Genomic DNA, 16165 nt, shown 5'->3' with positions numbered 1-16165 from the left:
ATGCCTAATTTCAAGAATATGTTAACTGCCCTGATTGAGCATTGAGAGACTGATCATCTGTCATATCTAAAGGTCAAATTCATTAAGAAAAAAAATAAAAGAGAATAGAGTTGGCCAGCTAAATAAAACATCAGTGTTAAAAAAATAAAACAGAAATAGACACCAATAGGAAAAAAACTATACAAATCTATTTATTTTGCTTACACCATAAAATGCAAAACTCATTAGAAGCTCATTAGAAAGCATTTGTATTTACATTTTATATTAATCAAAATATACCTTAAAATATCCATGTGCATTATTTCTCTGTCCCAGCCAAAATGAAGTGCCCAGGGGCAAGTCCGTGGAAGGCTTTTCCACAACTCTTTCATATATTCTACAAAAAAAAATCAGATAAGTAATATGTATTAACCATCACTTCTTAGACTCTTCCGTTTCCTGAACTGAGAACACTTCACTTACTTATTACAGTCGACATGTAAAATCAAGTGGGAGGCACTGATGGCCAAGGAGAGCTTGTGCCACTTATCATCAGCCAAAATGTAAGGAAACACTTCCGTGTGAGGGTGGTGGCTGCCGGAGCGGTAGTGAAGTCTGACTTCATTCCGATGGCCGCTGCTTTCCAGTTCCAGGTACCTGCACAGAGAAGAATCACATGGGGCCCATTGAAAACAAAGTTCAAAAAAGATGGACATGACTTCTGTCTCCAAAAAGATGGGATAGAGATACTTTTCCTATTCCTCCCAGTAAGTACAACTAAACAGTATATCATAAAACATGCAATAAGAAGAATCTGAGAGATGGAAAAGAAAAAAAAAACAAACACTAGGGAACTCAGGGCCCAAGTAACAACAGAGTAGTCAATGTACTGGGTATTCTTTTTGCCTCATAGATCTCAGTCTTGGAACTGAAGAAATCAGTAACTTGAAAATACCAATGGATGTGGACAAAACAATTCCTCCCAAAAGCCTAGTCTTGTTAGCTAAAATACCAAAAAAGGAGAAGCCCATAAAGAGGAACATTTTTAGAGAACAATCACTCTACTCCAGCCAAGCATCACAGGAAAAGCTGTGATTCTATCCCCAAACAAATCAGCAAAGGAGAAGTGCTAGAATTCCAGTCTTTTGAGGTAGGAATCACATGAGCAACACCTCTGCCAGAGTGGTGTCAGCAGAAGCCAAGGAGAGCCAAGAATTTAAACCCTATCAGCCAAGGTTAATGAGATGAACCATGGCATCAGTGGAGACCATGTTCCATCCCTAGTAACAAAGCATACTGCCCTCTCAGAGGAGGCCTGGTGGGAGTCAGAACTTTCACCATCACCCAGCAGTGACGACAGCATCCTTACCACAGTGTCTGGTAGAGACCATGGGGAGAGTTGGAGATTCCACTCCCCCATCCAGAAATAATAAAAGTTCTGCCTCAACTGTCAACCAAAGGCAAGTAGGGAACTTGGATTTCTAGTTCCACCTGGAAGTAACAAGATGACACCCACTCAGCCTCTGCCAGAGCAGTGTCAGAAAAACCTGATAAAATATGGAGCTTAAATGAGATCCAAGCCTTAGAACATTATACAAAAATAACCAGGTTTCAATCCAAGTTTGGAAATATGATACAGAAATATCCAGGCTTCAATCAAAAATCAATGTCATACCAAGATTCAGAAAGATCTCAAATATAATGAAAAAAGACAATCAATAGATATCAATACCACAAGGTGATAGAGATGTTAAAATAATTGATAAAGATTTTAAATAAGCTTTGATAAAGATTTTAAATAAGCATTGATTAAAAAGAGCAACTACAAACATTTGAATACACTTGAAACAAATGAAAAAAAAAAAAAGAAGCAGCCTCAGCAAAGAAATAGAAGGACAAAATAAAGAACCAAAGAAGATTTTAAAACTGAAAAAATACAATAACTGAAATAAAAAGCTCAAGAGATGGGCTAAACAGCAAAAATGGAGGGGATCAAAAAAGAATCAGGTAACTAGAAGATAGAACAAAAACTATCCAATCTGAACAGTAGAGAGAAAATGACTGAAAAGAAAGGAACAGTCTCAGAGACCTGGGAGACTAAAACAAAAGATCTAACGTTTTTATAATCAGAGTCCATAAAAGAGGAGAAAGAAGGTGAAATTGAAAAGTACTTGAAGAAATGATGGCTGAAAATTCTCCAAATTTGGTAAGAGACATAAACTCACAGATTCAAGAATCTGTGCAAACTTAACTGTGCAAATTTAACTTCTGAAAACTAAACATAAAGAAAAAAACATTGAAAGTAGTGAGAAAAAAAATTGACAATTATGTATAGAAAAAAAAATTAGAATGGTCATGAATTCCCTAAAATAAACAATGAAAGCCAGAAGGAAGTGGCAAAATATTATTCATGTGAAGAAAGAAAAAACTATCAGCCTAGAATCATATACCCAACAAAATTATCTTTCAGAAATGAAGAAGAAATCAGGGCATTCTCAAATTAAGAAAGAACAGGATAACTGAATCAACTTTTAAACATATGTATGTTATGTTAAAAGTGCCTAATGGACATTCAACATCAGTGCGAAGAGTTGACTCATTGGAAAAGACCCTGATGCTGGGAGGGATTGGGGGCAGGAAGAGAAGGGGATGACAGAGGATGAGATGGTTGGAAGGCATCACCGACTCGATGGACATGAGTTTGAGCAAACTCTGGGAGTTGGCAATGGACAGCGAGGCCTGGGTTGCTGCAATACATGTGGTCTCAAAGAGTTGGACACGACTGAGCGACTGAACTGAACTGAACGGACATTCAAGAGGACATGCAGGAAGGACAGCTAGATCCACAAGTCTGAGATGAAGACAGGTTCATATGGAGACAGGAATTGGGAGTCATAAACATATAAACTATATTGAAAGCCATGAAGGCATTGGAATTACCTAGGGAATTATAATAGGTTAATGACACATTAACATTTTGAGGAAAAACTAGCAAAAGAAACCAAAGAGTAGTAGAGAAGCTGGTGAGAGTAGAGAAGAAAAAATGTGAGAGTCCTGTCACTGTAACTAAAAATCCGATAAAATACCAACTATCCATCGGCTACAAAGCATCGGGCATGACTGGATGACTGAACAACCACAACATACACTCATAGGGGAATCCATATCCTGGAACATTAGACCACCCTCTGAAAGAATGAAATTCGGACATGAACAATGCCATAGTTAATTACTAATTATATTAATAAAAGCTCTATAGAATCTCATTTAGTTTGACAAAACTGTGTGGGTATGGAGAAAAAAAAAATCAAGAAGGATATATGCCAAAATGTTAACAGTAGTTACCTCAGGGGAGTACAACTTGGGGGGAAAGGATGTGAAGAATCTCTCAAATATTTTTATAACCCTGAAGTTTCTCCTTCTTCTGTAATGTAATACTTACTTACACACATATATAGTAAAATTCCATGTTAAGATAAAAAATTAAGTATTCAAGTATATAAAATATGTGTAGAAATTATTAAGGATAAATAAAACACCAATTTGTTTGGGTTTTGATACAGAAGAAACCAGAGAGTCCTTTCTATCTTATTATTTGGAAACAAGCATTCATTATTTAATCAACTCAACTAGTGAATTCTATAATGATAGGTAGGTGTTTGCATTTTAAAAGAAAATAAAATTAGCAAACACATTGCCCTATTGTTATATACCTTCTGTTCTTTTACCACATAGAGGCAAGAACTCTACCACTGCTGTTGGTCTGGTCTCCTCCTCTAGATACTACAGGTACCTGTATTGAATTCCTAAACTTGAGGCACTAAAATTATCCTTAATAGCACAGAGGCTGACACTATGCTCTACAAACAAGAACAACCCTTAAGAAATTAAATATTTTACCAAAACTTACATTTTTATCTGCATCATTCACTCAAGTTTTTTAATGAAATAGATATGTAATACACACAAAAATATAGTAAAGAAAAAATAAATAATGATATGAAACAGAAGTGTGTCTGGCATGTGGTGAGTATTTAATAAATACTATTAATCTGCAAAACTGCACCTGTCCTCCATTCGGTGGCATCTAAGTGGGAAGCCCTCCTCCCCACTCCCACCACCTCAGCAGATCAGTGTGGTTCAACACCCAAATCCTAAAGCCTGACCTCCAGTTAACATCCTGGTGGCCCTCCTGGCAACAGTAAGCTATTCCATCTCTCTGTGCCTCATCTAGTTACTCAACTACAAAACAAGGATACTAACTGCACTTGTCTCAAAGGACTTCCATGAGGACTGGGATGAGTCAGTTTAGGAAATCACTCAGAACACTACTCAGCACACATAAAACACATTGGTTGTTTTTCACTTCAAAACGTACTTAGCTCCCAATTAAAATAAATCAATTTAAAAAAAAGTAAAGGTCAAATCCCCCCTGTGGTACAGCCAGAGACAGTCCTATGGCACATTCTAGCAATCTGACACTCCTCCATGGGACTGGGAGTCTGGATGAAGCACAGTGAGGAAGAGGGAGGAGAGACTCCCGCACTGCAGTAGGACCCTGCATTCCAGTAGGACACAGCATCCCAATTGCTATATTAAGGTCACTCTGCACCTTGCTTCCTATTTGCTGGCCTGCCAGGGCACCTTTGCTTATTGCCTGCTCCAAATTCTGGTGCCTCAGCTTCCCATCAGTTCTGTAAACTGCCCTCCCTACCCACCACCTCTAAAGTCACCTTACAAGCAAGAACTTCTACTAGTACATTATAACTGTGGCATGGGGAAAATACATAATTGGAATAAAATATATTAATATTTTTAATAGCAACTGAGTGCTAGAATTATGTATGATTTTTAACTTTCTTTGTATTGTGCTTTATTTTCCCTCTTACATTTAATGAGCATTTACTACTTTAAATTAAAATCACATTTTAAATTCTAAGAAGATAATTTGTCACATTTCACCATACCATGTCTCCCTGATTTGTCATTCATAATTTCGAGAGGTAACTAAAATCAGAAATAAAGTTCACCCTTTATAATAATTTATGCCCTTGTTAATCAAATATTCTTTGCAATGGCAGAAATAGAAACTGAGATTAGGCTATGGAGAAATAGGCAACAGTGGCAGGACATCATTCATTTTAACAACCTCCTTCATAACTCAAGATTAAAGGATGAAAATAAGGTCATGTCTCAACTGACAAAGAGGTTACACACAACATGAAATGAGAATTTTTTTGCTGCCTTAAATTAAAACCTAAATAGAAAAATGATCAGATCATCTCATTAAGCTACAACTCAGTTGTAAATTAGTTACCTGAAGAAAAGCCACAAGCACTTCTAGCGTCAACTATATCATTAGTGTGGTTCACGAATGGTACAACTGCAAAGGCCTGACGTGCACAGGATGTGGAACTGAAAACCCAGCTTCACCCCTCACTACTACCCATGACCTGACCACTCACCGCAGTTCCCTCATCTGCACAGTAACGATTCAGTGGCATAATCCATATAAAGCGTGGCATCAAAAACAGAGAGCCCAGTAAGTGACAACTATTTTTATTATCTATCAATAGTCCCAATTAGGCATCATTTATAAAGTCCAGCCTTTTATAACCAATTCTGTGAATAACAAGCAATCTGAATACTTTTTAAAAAATATTTTTATTGAGACAAAATGCTCCAACATAAAATTCAGCTTGAAAGCATACAATTTTTAATTGAAAAAAAATGCAGAAATCAGGAGTCATAAGTTGCAGATAAAAAACAGAAGATGAATCCACTCTCACAGAAACTAAGTTGACAGTACCGGTATTATGGGGGCCTCTAAGGACTTCCCCAGTAGCTCAGTGGTAAAGAATCTGCCTGCAGAGCAGGATGTGCGGGTTCGATCCCTGTGTCAGGAGGATCCCCTGGAGTAGGAAATGGCAACCCACTCCAGTATTCTTGCCTGGGAAATCCCATGGAGAGGGGAGGCCAGTGGGCTACAGTCAACTGGGTTGCAAAAGATTTGGACGCAACTTAGAGACTAACCAACAACAACATCTAAATTTAACTTAAATAGTATAACCAGTAAAAATGATACATGAAGTCCAGTGGTAGAGCCAAAATTATTTTAAATTAGGCAGCTGTGTTCATTTATCAGAACGAAAAAGGCTGTTTCACCTCACCTCTCCCAATGATTCCCTCAAATACTGAGTGAAATGGAAAAGTTGGGAGTAAAATGTGTACCTTTTGACATCCTTCATTAGAACCATGTCAATGCTATTTTTGTTAGCTTTTAACGGTATTCGGTCATCTGCAAGGCAGTATAATGCAACAAAGACTTCAGAGTCTAAATCTTGTCTCCACTCCACAGTTCACAACTGGACAAGTAAAAAATCTCCAACCCTCAGTTTCTTTCCCTATCAAACAGGGGTCATAAGAGTTGTGGTTTTATATGGTCATTTTGAAAATGAAATAAGGTATAAGTATTTAATATACACAGTTCCTGAAAAAGCACTTCATATATGTCATGATTATGATTTATATTTCCTATGACATATTTATGCATGTTATCTAAACATCAGGAAATTTTCAGGGCTGAATTTAACTTAAATATGAATATCAGACCGAAAAATTTAATGAGAATCTAGCCAAATAACGGTATCTGAATTTCATCTATGATATTCCCATTTGGGTCATCCAACTTGTTTGAATTCACCCGGTGATCAATAATTCATCATTTCCTAAGGCCGATCATTTCATTTTGATAAAATAAAGACCTTCCTTATATTGAAAAACAAAGGGAAGATAGTTTTTAAACTAAGATTTATTCATTCATTTATTTCAGCAAATATTTACTATGGATACTGAGAATATGGCAATGAATAAGGCCAAATAACACTGAGGCTTGAAGATCCTCAATAATAAACACATTATTAGCTGAAAATTAAGTTTAGCCATTTCAAAACTAAAAATAATACTACTATAAAAGTTCTGCTGCAAGAAGAGCAATGTAGCTAGATCTGTGAGGGTAACAAAGCTACTTCATGAATAATATAGCTAGAAGCCAAAATTATATCACCATGGGAAAGTGCAGTAGCAAATGGAATTGATTCATGATTGAAGCCCTAGCATCAAACATGATGGCTTGAATAAAAACCTCTCCATATTAATACCCCACATAACTGAGTTTACAATAAAATAAAAGAGAAAATGGCTAAGCATGAAATGGAGGTAATTTGTTACTACTAATGATGAGAGGAGCATGACACAAAAAAATGCTAAGAAACAACACTTTGAGCCATAATTCTGGAGGGGAGGAGAATTTTGTGGCATCATGTGTATTTTGTAAGAATCACTTTGAGAAAGGTCTTATACAAGGATAGAGAAAAAATAGATATGATAAAGCACTGAGAATAAGTGAGTATTCAGTACACAGCACAGGTGTCTATAAAAATCAAGGAGCTGAACAGTTGCTGGATGTATGGAGAGAGTAACATGAAAATGACTGAATGCTAGGCCCTCTCAAAACCCTTCATTCACTTAGTTGTGAGTGAGGCCAAGCCGGTGGAAATTAGTGAAATCCTGGAGAGAAAGGGTACAAAGAAGGGGCAAACTCAAAAAAGATGAGTCTTCCCTACTTTATCGAGAATGAACTCAGGAACACACTGTTGCAAGGTTGAGGAAGATCAACTGGGAAATATGGACTCCTTTGATGATTTGAAAATGCACACATGCAAGTGTGCAAAAATTTGGCTTACAGATTTTACAAAGGGTTCACAATCCTGCAGCAAGGTCCGTTTGTGGACTCCAAGCTAAGCATTCCTGTCTTATAGGAAGACCAAGCAGAATTTGGTTACTTGTGAAAGATTTGAAAATCTGATTCTATATATGTATACAACTTTTATGATATAAAATAATTGTTTATAATTATACAAAAATTTATAAAATACACAAAACACAAAGAAAATTAATATCTCTAATGGTCTTGCCAGCAAGAGATGACCAACATTAATATTTTTGTGTGTATCTTTCATAGTCTGTGTCACTTAACCACACTGTGAACATCTTTCCAAGTCAATAAAGTCACATCCTGTTTAATAAAAGCAGGGTATTTCATAGTATAGCTAGGCCATGATCTATTTAATATCTAATTTCCAATTACGGTTTCCAGCTTTTCACTCTTAATAAAAAATATTTCAGTACATGTTTCTTTGTAAACCTGCACAGTTATTACAAACGAAACTGCCGATTCAAATGGCATACACATTTCAAAGGGATTTGTTATATTCATTCACCACTCGCTCATTTATTCATCCAACAAATATTTTCTAAATGCCTATTTGTCCTAGACTGTATTCTAGGTCCTGGGGAAACACAAGTGAACCAAAGAAATAAAGCATGAGATGTATGGAGAGAGTAACATGAAAGTTTACAATAGCATATGTAAATAGACAGACAATGGGAATTTGCTCTGTGACTCAGGGAACTCAGACAGGGGCTCTGTGACAATCTAGAAGGGTGGGACGGGAAGGGAGATGGGGGGAGGCTCCGGAGGGAAGGGCATGGGTGTACCTACGGCTGATTCTTGTCAATGTATGCCACATAATTCTGTAAAGCTAATATCTTTCCATTAAAAAAATCAAGTGGAAAAAAAAAAGAAAGGAAAGGTTACCAAGAAAAAAAAATACTAGTCCTTGTTACATTTACATTTAAACAAATTAACTTAACAAAATATACCAAATAAGTAGGCTGCATGGTGATAAAATCTATGAAGAAAATTAAAGTAGAAGAGGATAAGGAGTATGGTAAGATGATATTTTAAACAGGATGTTCAAGCAAAGGTTCACTGAAAAAGTGACATCTAGTGAAACCCTGAAGAAGAATGGTGACCCTGAGGCAGGAGCCTGCCTGGCAAATTCAAGGAATGTCACCGATGCCTGTGTGGCTAGAGGGGAAAGAGGTAGAATCAAAGTAATAGAAAATTAGATCAAAAAGGCATAGATCTCAGAGAGGCAGACCATTTGGGCCTTCAGTTCAGTTCCGTTTAGTCGCTCAGTCGTGTTCGACTCTTTTAGGGCCTCAGAGTCTAGTAAATACATTTGCCTACCATAGATAGAAAACCATAAGAGGTTTTTGGTTTTTTTTTAAAGAGTGGTTTTTTAAAAATTATATTTATTTATTTTTAATTGATTGATGATTGCTTTACAATATTAGTTTGATTTCTGGAGAGGTTTTTTAAATTGATTTTAATATAATCAGTTTGGCTGCAGTGTCTAGAATAAACTATGTGGATGGTGGGAGGCCGCAAGGGTTAAGTCAAGGAAAGGTATCTTGGACCAGGGAAAGTGGTGAAAGTGGTGAAAAGACTTTCTTAAGATTAAATGTACAGTATGAGAGAAATCAAGAAACACTCCCAAGTTTTTAGCCTGAACAACAAGAACAAAGAAGCTACCATTTACTGGGATGGGGAACACTGAATGAAGAGTACGTTTAAGCAAGAAGATAACAAGTCTGACTTCTGACATGGTACAGCTTGATATTCTAACTTACCCAAGTGAAGATGCAGATGGGCTGTTCCATATACAAGTCTGGAGCTCAAAGGCAAAGGTCAAGACAAGAGAAAATTAAGAATCCACTCTACATAGAGATGGGATTTAAAGCCCTTAGAATGAGAATATGGGGAAGAAGTCTGGACATCAAGCCTTAGAACAGAGCTACATTCAGATGTCAGAGATGTGAAGAGGAAGGAGTCAGGAAGTAAAACCAGAAAAGTGGAAGCTCAAGAAAAGAGTTTGAAAGGATGGAATAATCAAAGTGCAATAGAATGAGGACTCAGAATTGAAGAACATATTTTTCAACAAGGACATCAGCAGGAACCTTGACAAGTACATTTTCAGTGAAGCAGAAAGTCAAAGCCTCATCAGAGTGGGTTCAATGAAGAATGAGAGGAGGGAGAACTGGAGAAACACAGGAGCAGCAGTTGAATAGGTCTGGCTTGCTGTTCCAGGTTCGGCTTGCTGTTGAGACTATAAATATTGCAGTGTATTTATATGCTTGTGGAAATAGCCAATAGAGAGGGTACAAGTAACAGTGCAAAAGAAGTGAATTCCTGAAGTAATGCCCTGAGTGGAAATACAGTTTAATACGCAGTGGGCATGCTGGCCTTTGTTAGGGTTATGAACACTAAATCTAAAAAGAAGGAGAATTATAATTAAAATCATCCCACAAACATTACTCCAGTCTCAGATGGATAGATCTGAGTTATTCTGAATACTTTAAGGATAAAGAACAGCAATCTTTCACAAATTCTTCCAGAGATTACCAAAAAGGGAACACATCCTAGCACATTTCATGAGGCAAAAACTAGACAAAGACATTACAACAAAGGGAAACTACAAATCAATTTATTTCATAAGAATAGATATAAGAAGCCTAAACAAACACTTGATGTTTTTAACTGATGCTTTTGAACTGTGGTGTTGGAGAAGACTCTTGAAAGTCCCATGAACTGCAAGGAGATCAAATCAGTCAATCCTAAAGGAAATCAGTCCTGAATATTCATTGGAAAGACGGATGCTGAAGCTAGAGCTCCAATACTGTGGCCACCTGATGCAAAGAACTGACTCATTAGAAAAGACCCTGATTCTGGGAAAAGATTGAGGGGGAAGAGAAGGGGACAACAGAGGATGAGATGGTTGGATCGCATCACCAACTCGATGGACATGAGTTTGAGCAAGCTCTGGGAGTTGGTGATGGACAGGGAAGCCTGGCATGCTTCAGTCCATGGGGTCGCAAAGAGTCAGACACAACTGAGCAACTGAACTGAACTGAAACAAACAGTAGCAAATATAATCTAGTGATACAAAAAATCTGGAGGGTTTACACTACCATATGTAAATTATTATAAAACAGCAGTAGTTAAAACTAAAAAGTTTACACATGAGTAGAAACATGGACTGATGGAACCATACAGATAATTTAAAAACAGGCTCGTATATATCAGGCCCAGCGGATTATAGCAAAGGTGACTGCAATTCTAAAAGAATATAATTGTTCTTTTCAAAAAACTAGGGAGCATCAGTTAGACATTCATATAAGAAAAAGATCTTTTCAGTGATTTCCAACTTATATTTACAACCTATGAGTAAGGGACATGTCAATAAGATCCCCACTTGCTGAAAACTCAGGGTATCTGTTTGGAGACTGGATTCATTCCATTCCACTCCTTATGACATCTCCAAAGCTTTTCTGCTTCTAGTCCTTGCTCCAAGATAGAGATATTAATGATATCAGAAAGGAAGTTAGAAGTATGTGCGTGTATGCTAAGTGGCTTCAGTTGTGTCCAAGTCTTTGCAATCCCATTGACTGTAGCTCACTAGGCTCCTCAGTCCATGATATTCTCCAGGCAAGAATGCTACAGTGGATTGCTATGCTCTCTTCCAGGAGATCTTCCCAACCCGGGAATCGAACCCCACATCTCCTGTGTCTCCTGCATTGACAGGTGGGTTCTTTACCACTAGTGCCACCTGGGAAGCCCAGATAGAAGTAAAACTCTTTAGTAACTCTCCAAGAGAGCTTATACTGAAGCGTGGTAGATTGAGATGCCATGATCTTAGTTTAATGAATGTTGAGCTTTAAGCCAACTTCTTCACTCTCCTCTTTCACTTTCATCAAGAGGCTCTTTGGTTCTTCTTCACTTTCTGCCATAAGGGTGGTATCATCTGTATATCTGAGGTTATTGATATTTCTCCCAGCAATCCTGATTCCAACTTGTGCTTCCTCCAGCCCAGTGTTTCTCATGATGTACTCTGCATATCAGTTAAATAAGCAGGTGACAATATACAGCCTTGACGTACTCCTTTCCCTATTTGGAACCAGTCTGTTGTTCCATGTCTAGTTCTAACTGTTGCTTCCTGACCTGCATACAGGTTTCTCAGGAGGCAGGTCAGGTGGTCTGGTATTTCCATCTCTTTCAGAATTTTCCACAGTTTACTGTGATCCACACAGTCAAAGGCTTTGGCATAGTCAATAGAGCAGAAATAAATGTTTTTCTGGAACTCATTGCTTTTTCGATAATCCAGCACATGTTGGCAGTTTGATCTCTGGTTCCTCTGCCTTTTCTAAAACCAGCTTGAACATCTGGAAGTTCACGATTCATGTATTGCTGAAGCCTGGCTTGGAGAATTTTGAGCATTACTTTACTAGTGTGTGTGTGCATGTATAATATCAAGAGAATAAAGCAATGGTCTCTTCACTTTCCAGATACTCAAGTGGCTTTACAAGTGAAATAAGGTGTGCATGCAATCATACTATCTCGAAGTATAAACAAATAATATTTTTGGAAGAAAATTATATCCTCAAGATGGTAACTTTTCATCTTCACCTTCACCTAAAACAATGATTCATGATGCTTTTAGGACTATATCCATCCGTAGTGACTAAGTGACTCCCACAGACCCTCAATGCCCTTTGATTCCAGGAAGTATTTTATCCCATTTCAAGTTTTCCTCTTAAGTTAACATTTTGCTTTGCTAAGGTTCTAAAAAATCAATCGGACCTCTTTAGGCCAACAGAGGTTGGCCCATGTAGGAATATCCGGCGGCTTTATATGTAACACATTCTGAAACTATGGGCACACAATAAAGGAAAAGCACTGATGCATGTAAGACAGCTAGAAGTTCTAGGCAGGCTGTATTTGAAAGAAAGGAATTAGTCACAAGGGAGAGTAAGCTGTCAACACTGCAGCATCTGTTTTCTGACATGCTTCATGGGTCATCATGTCTCCTCTATTGTTCGGAATAAATAAGAACCAAGGAAGAAGGCAACAGGATTCATGGGTCACCCACTGAGGTGACATCTTGCGCTCAGTGAGCCTATTACTTTAAGTGTTCCCAATTGAAATGGGTACTGGACTCCCCCTAACTATAGAAAATATATCCAACCTGGCCCCAGTTCTATTATGAACAGGCCAAAGAGGTAGGAATCTTAGTTTTAAGTTTTAGCCCAAGCTTTTATGGAGAGGCAGTTAAAAAAAAAATGAAAAGACAAAATGTTTTCCCAATCATGCAGACCACAACAGCTTTTTTAATACTATATCAACTTCAACAAGCCATGATGATGCTGGTGAAATAAAGAAATAAATTGTAAGGGAGAAAATTTCTGGATAAAAATTCTTACTATAACAAAAAAGTTCAATGGAAGAAAAATATATAATTGCTGTCTTCAAAAGCAATAGAAAGCAAGAGTATTAACCCTGTCAAAGTAGCATTGACTTGTATACACTACCATGCATAAAAGTGATAGCTACTGGGAAGCTGCTATATAACACAGAGAGCCCAGTCTGGTGCTCTGTGATGACCTAGAGGGATGGGATGGGAAGGGGCTAAAGAGGCAGAGGATATATATAGAGAGAGTTATGGCTGATTAGAATTGTTGTGTAGCAGAAATCAGCACAACATTGTACAGCAATTATCCAACAATTTAAAAAAAATGAAGTCTTGGGTTTTAAGGAAGTAGAAAGGCCATGGTGCTGCTCTAAAACAAAGAAAGAGAGAAGCTGTCAAGATAGCGGTTATAGGAGAATGGGCTCTGATGCCTGACAGCTTGTTTCAAATGTTGATTCTGCCACTTATTATAACCTTGGACTTGAGACTTAACCTCTCAAGGCTCCATTTCCTTATCTGGAAATTATGGTAAGAATGGTATCTACCTCCAAGACTGTGATGCACATTTAATGAGATTAATCCATGTAAAGTGCTTAGAGGACTATATGACACCAGGTAAAAACCTATTGCAGACGGTGATTGCAGGCATGAAATTAAAAGACGCTTACTCCCTGGAAGGAAAGTTATGACCAACCTAGATACCATATTAAAAAGCAGAGACATTACTTTGCCAACAAAGGTCTGTCTAGTCAAGGCTATGGTTTTTCCCAGGTGTCATGTATGGATGTGAGAGTTGGACTGTGAAGAATGCTGAGCGCTGAAAAATTGATGCTTTTGAACTGTGGTGTTGGAGAAGACTCTTGAGAGTCCCTTGGACTGCAAGGAAATCCAAGCAGTCCATCCTAAAGGAGATCAGTCCTGGGTATTCATTGGAAGGACTGATGTTGAAGCTGAAACTCCAATACTCTGGCTACCTCATATGAAGAGTTGACTCATTGGAAAAGACCCTGATGCTGGGAGGGATTGGGGGGAGGGGGAGAAGGGGATGACAGAGGATGAGACCGCTGGATGGCATCACCGACTTGATGGACATGAGTTTGAGTAAACTCCGGGAGTTGGTGATGGACAGGGAGGCCTGGCATGCTGCAATTCATGGGGTCACAAAGAGTCGGACCCAACTGAGCGACTGAGCTGAACTGAGAAACCTAATAAAGTGTTAACCCTTATAATGCAGAGAAAACATTTCTATGAATCTAAGAAAACATCCAGCAACCACACAACCAGATATAAGCAGATGCTCTGCACTTCTCATTCAGCCATTCCTCAAACATCTACCAGCCATCTTTACAGCGGGCACCATAGCAGGCACAGAGAATACCGGGAAAAAAGAGGCAAAGTCCAGGTCCTCAAAGAAGTTCCCATTTCGTCATTTTCCTGAATGTACACTTCCTTGGATGATGAATTGCTATAACTGTAGGGCTCCCTTTTTCATGTCTAGAATTTTTATATTTCTGCAAAATCTTTATTTTATATGACCAGACATTTTATACTGTCCTATTACTCCACATTGGGCTTCCCAGGTGGCTCAGCAATAAAAGAATCCCCCTGCCAAGCAGGAGATGCAGGATCAGTCCCTGGTCAGTGCCTGGAGAAAGGAATGGCAACCCACTTCACTGTTCTTGCTGGGAAATCCCATGGACAGAGGAGCTTGGTGGGTTACCGTCCATGGGGCTGCAGAATATTCAGAAATGACTTAGTGACTAAAAAACAACTTCACATTACCAAATCTAGTTAGAAATGGAGAACTTAATAATAAACACATCTTTTCTTAATGTGATTGAATAAAACTCCTGCAATAGACCTTGAATTCTGACAAATTGGATGATAGAAAGATTTTGTCATATATTAATTTCAATTACTGGCTGATTAACAATCAGATTTATTTTTTGAACATAGAAAACATGCATTTTAAACCCATTAGAAATGTCAAACAGTGAAAACTCAATAACTAGATGTCATAGAAACTTATTTCCATAAAAATTTGCCTGAAAATATATCTAATATATATTCGGATCTTGTTTTTACAAAGGTCTCTTCAGTTCAACAAATGCAATCCTGTATATAAAGCTATTAGGAAAACAGTAGAAAAGTTAGGCTAATCACCTTTATAAAAATAAAATACTATTTTCTCTGAACTTCATTCAGTATAAATTAATACTTTACATTAAGGAAAAATACAGTGAAAGTGAAAGCCACTCAGTCGTGTCCCTCTCTTTGCGACCCCATGACCTATACAGTCCATGGAATTCTCTAGGCCAGAATACTGGAGTGGGTAGCCTTTCCCTTCTCCAGGGGATCTTCCCAATGCAGGTATTGAGCCCAGGTCTCCCGCACTGCAGGCGGATGTTTTACCAGTGGAGCTAAAAGGAAAGCCCCAGAATACTGGAGTGGGTAGCCTATCCCTTCTCCAGTGGATTCTCCCGATTCAAGAATTGAAATGGGGTCTCCTGCATTGCAGGCGGATTCTTTACCAACTGAGCTATTAGGGAACAATTAATATAAAGATGCCTTGAATGGTGAATGGTGATCTACACTTAAAACGAGGTATGAGATACAAAAGTTTGAATTACCATTTCTTAGAAATATATTTTATATGACACATATTCTTTAAATTTTTGACAACACACAAAATGAATATGAGTTAGAATGAGTTCGATTTTCCATTTTATTCATGTCACTTGGTATCAATCATCTTGTACACGTGGGAACAGTTATTGGATGTTAAGGTGGGTGGATGAAGCTCTGATGAGGAACAGGATATTGGAATAAAATTTAATTATCTCCCAATAAAATACTAATGAAAATCAAAGGGAAAAGTAGTGTAGAACCTGGCAGATCATCAATGTGATCAGGTGATCAAGGTTGATATCATCAACAGAAGGACAATTGACACAGTGTACGTCCAGATGTGGTCAGCATCATTTCTATGATATTCCTAACATGAATGCATAGCTTGAGTGACGAGGAAACATCAG

General features: G+C 37.9%; 1 protein-coding gene across 4 annotated transcripts in view; it reads right to left on the bottom strand.

Moving 5' to 3' along the window:
- Window positions 1-16165, bottom strand: part of NELL2 (neural EGFL like 2) — a 437534-nt gene that overhangs the window by 282426 nt on the left and 138943 nt on the right. For all 4 annotated transcript variants that reach the window (XM_043886426.1, XM_043886435.1, XM_043886442.1 and 1 more), the window contains 2 exons: window positions 463-636; window positions 280-376 (listed from right to left, as the gene is read on the bottom strand). In XM_043886426.1, the coding sequence (XP_043742361.1) occupies window positions 280-376; window positions 463-636 (271 nt within the window). The remainder of the gene's footprint in view (window positions 1-279; window positions 377-462; window positions 637-16165) is intronic.

The sequence above is a fragment of the Cervus elaphus genome, chromosome 3 (assembly GCF_910594005.1).
Source record: "Cervus elaphus chromosome 3, mCerEla1.1, whole genome shotgun sequence".
Classification (NCBI taxonomy): Eukaryota; Metazoa; Chordata; class Mammalia; order Artiodactyla; family Cervidae; genus Cervus; species Cervus elaphus.
The sequence above is the reverse complement of the archived record's forward strand: the minus strand, read 5'-3'. Positions and strand labels throughout refer to the sequence as shown.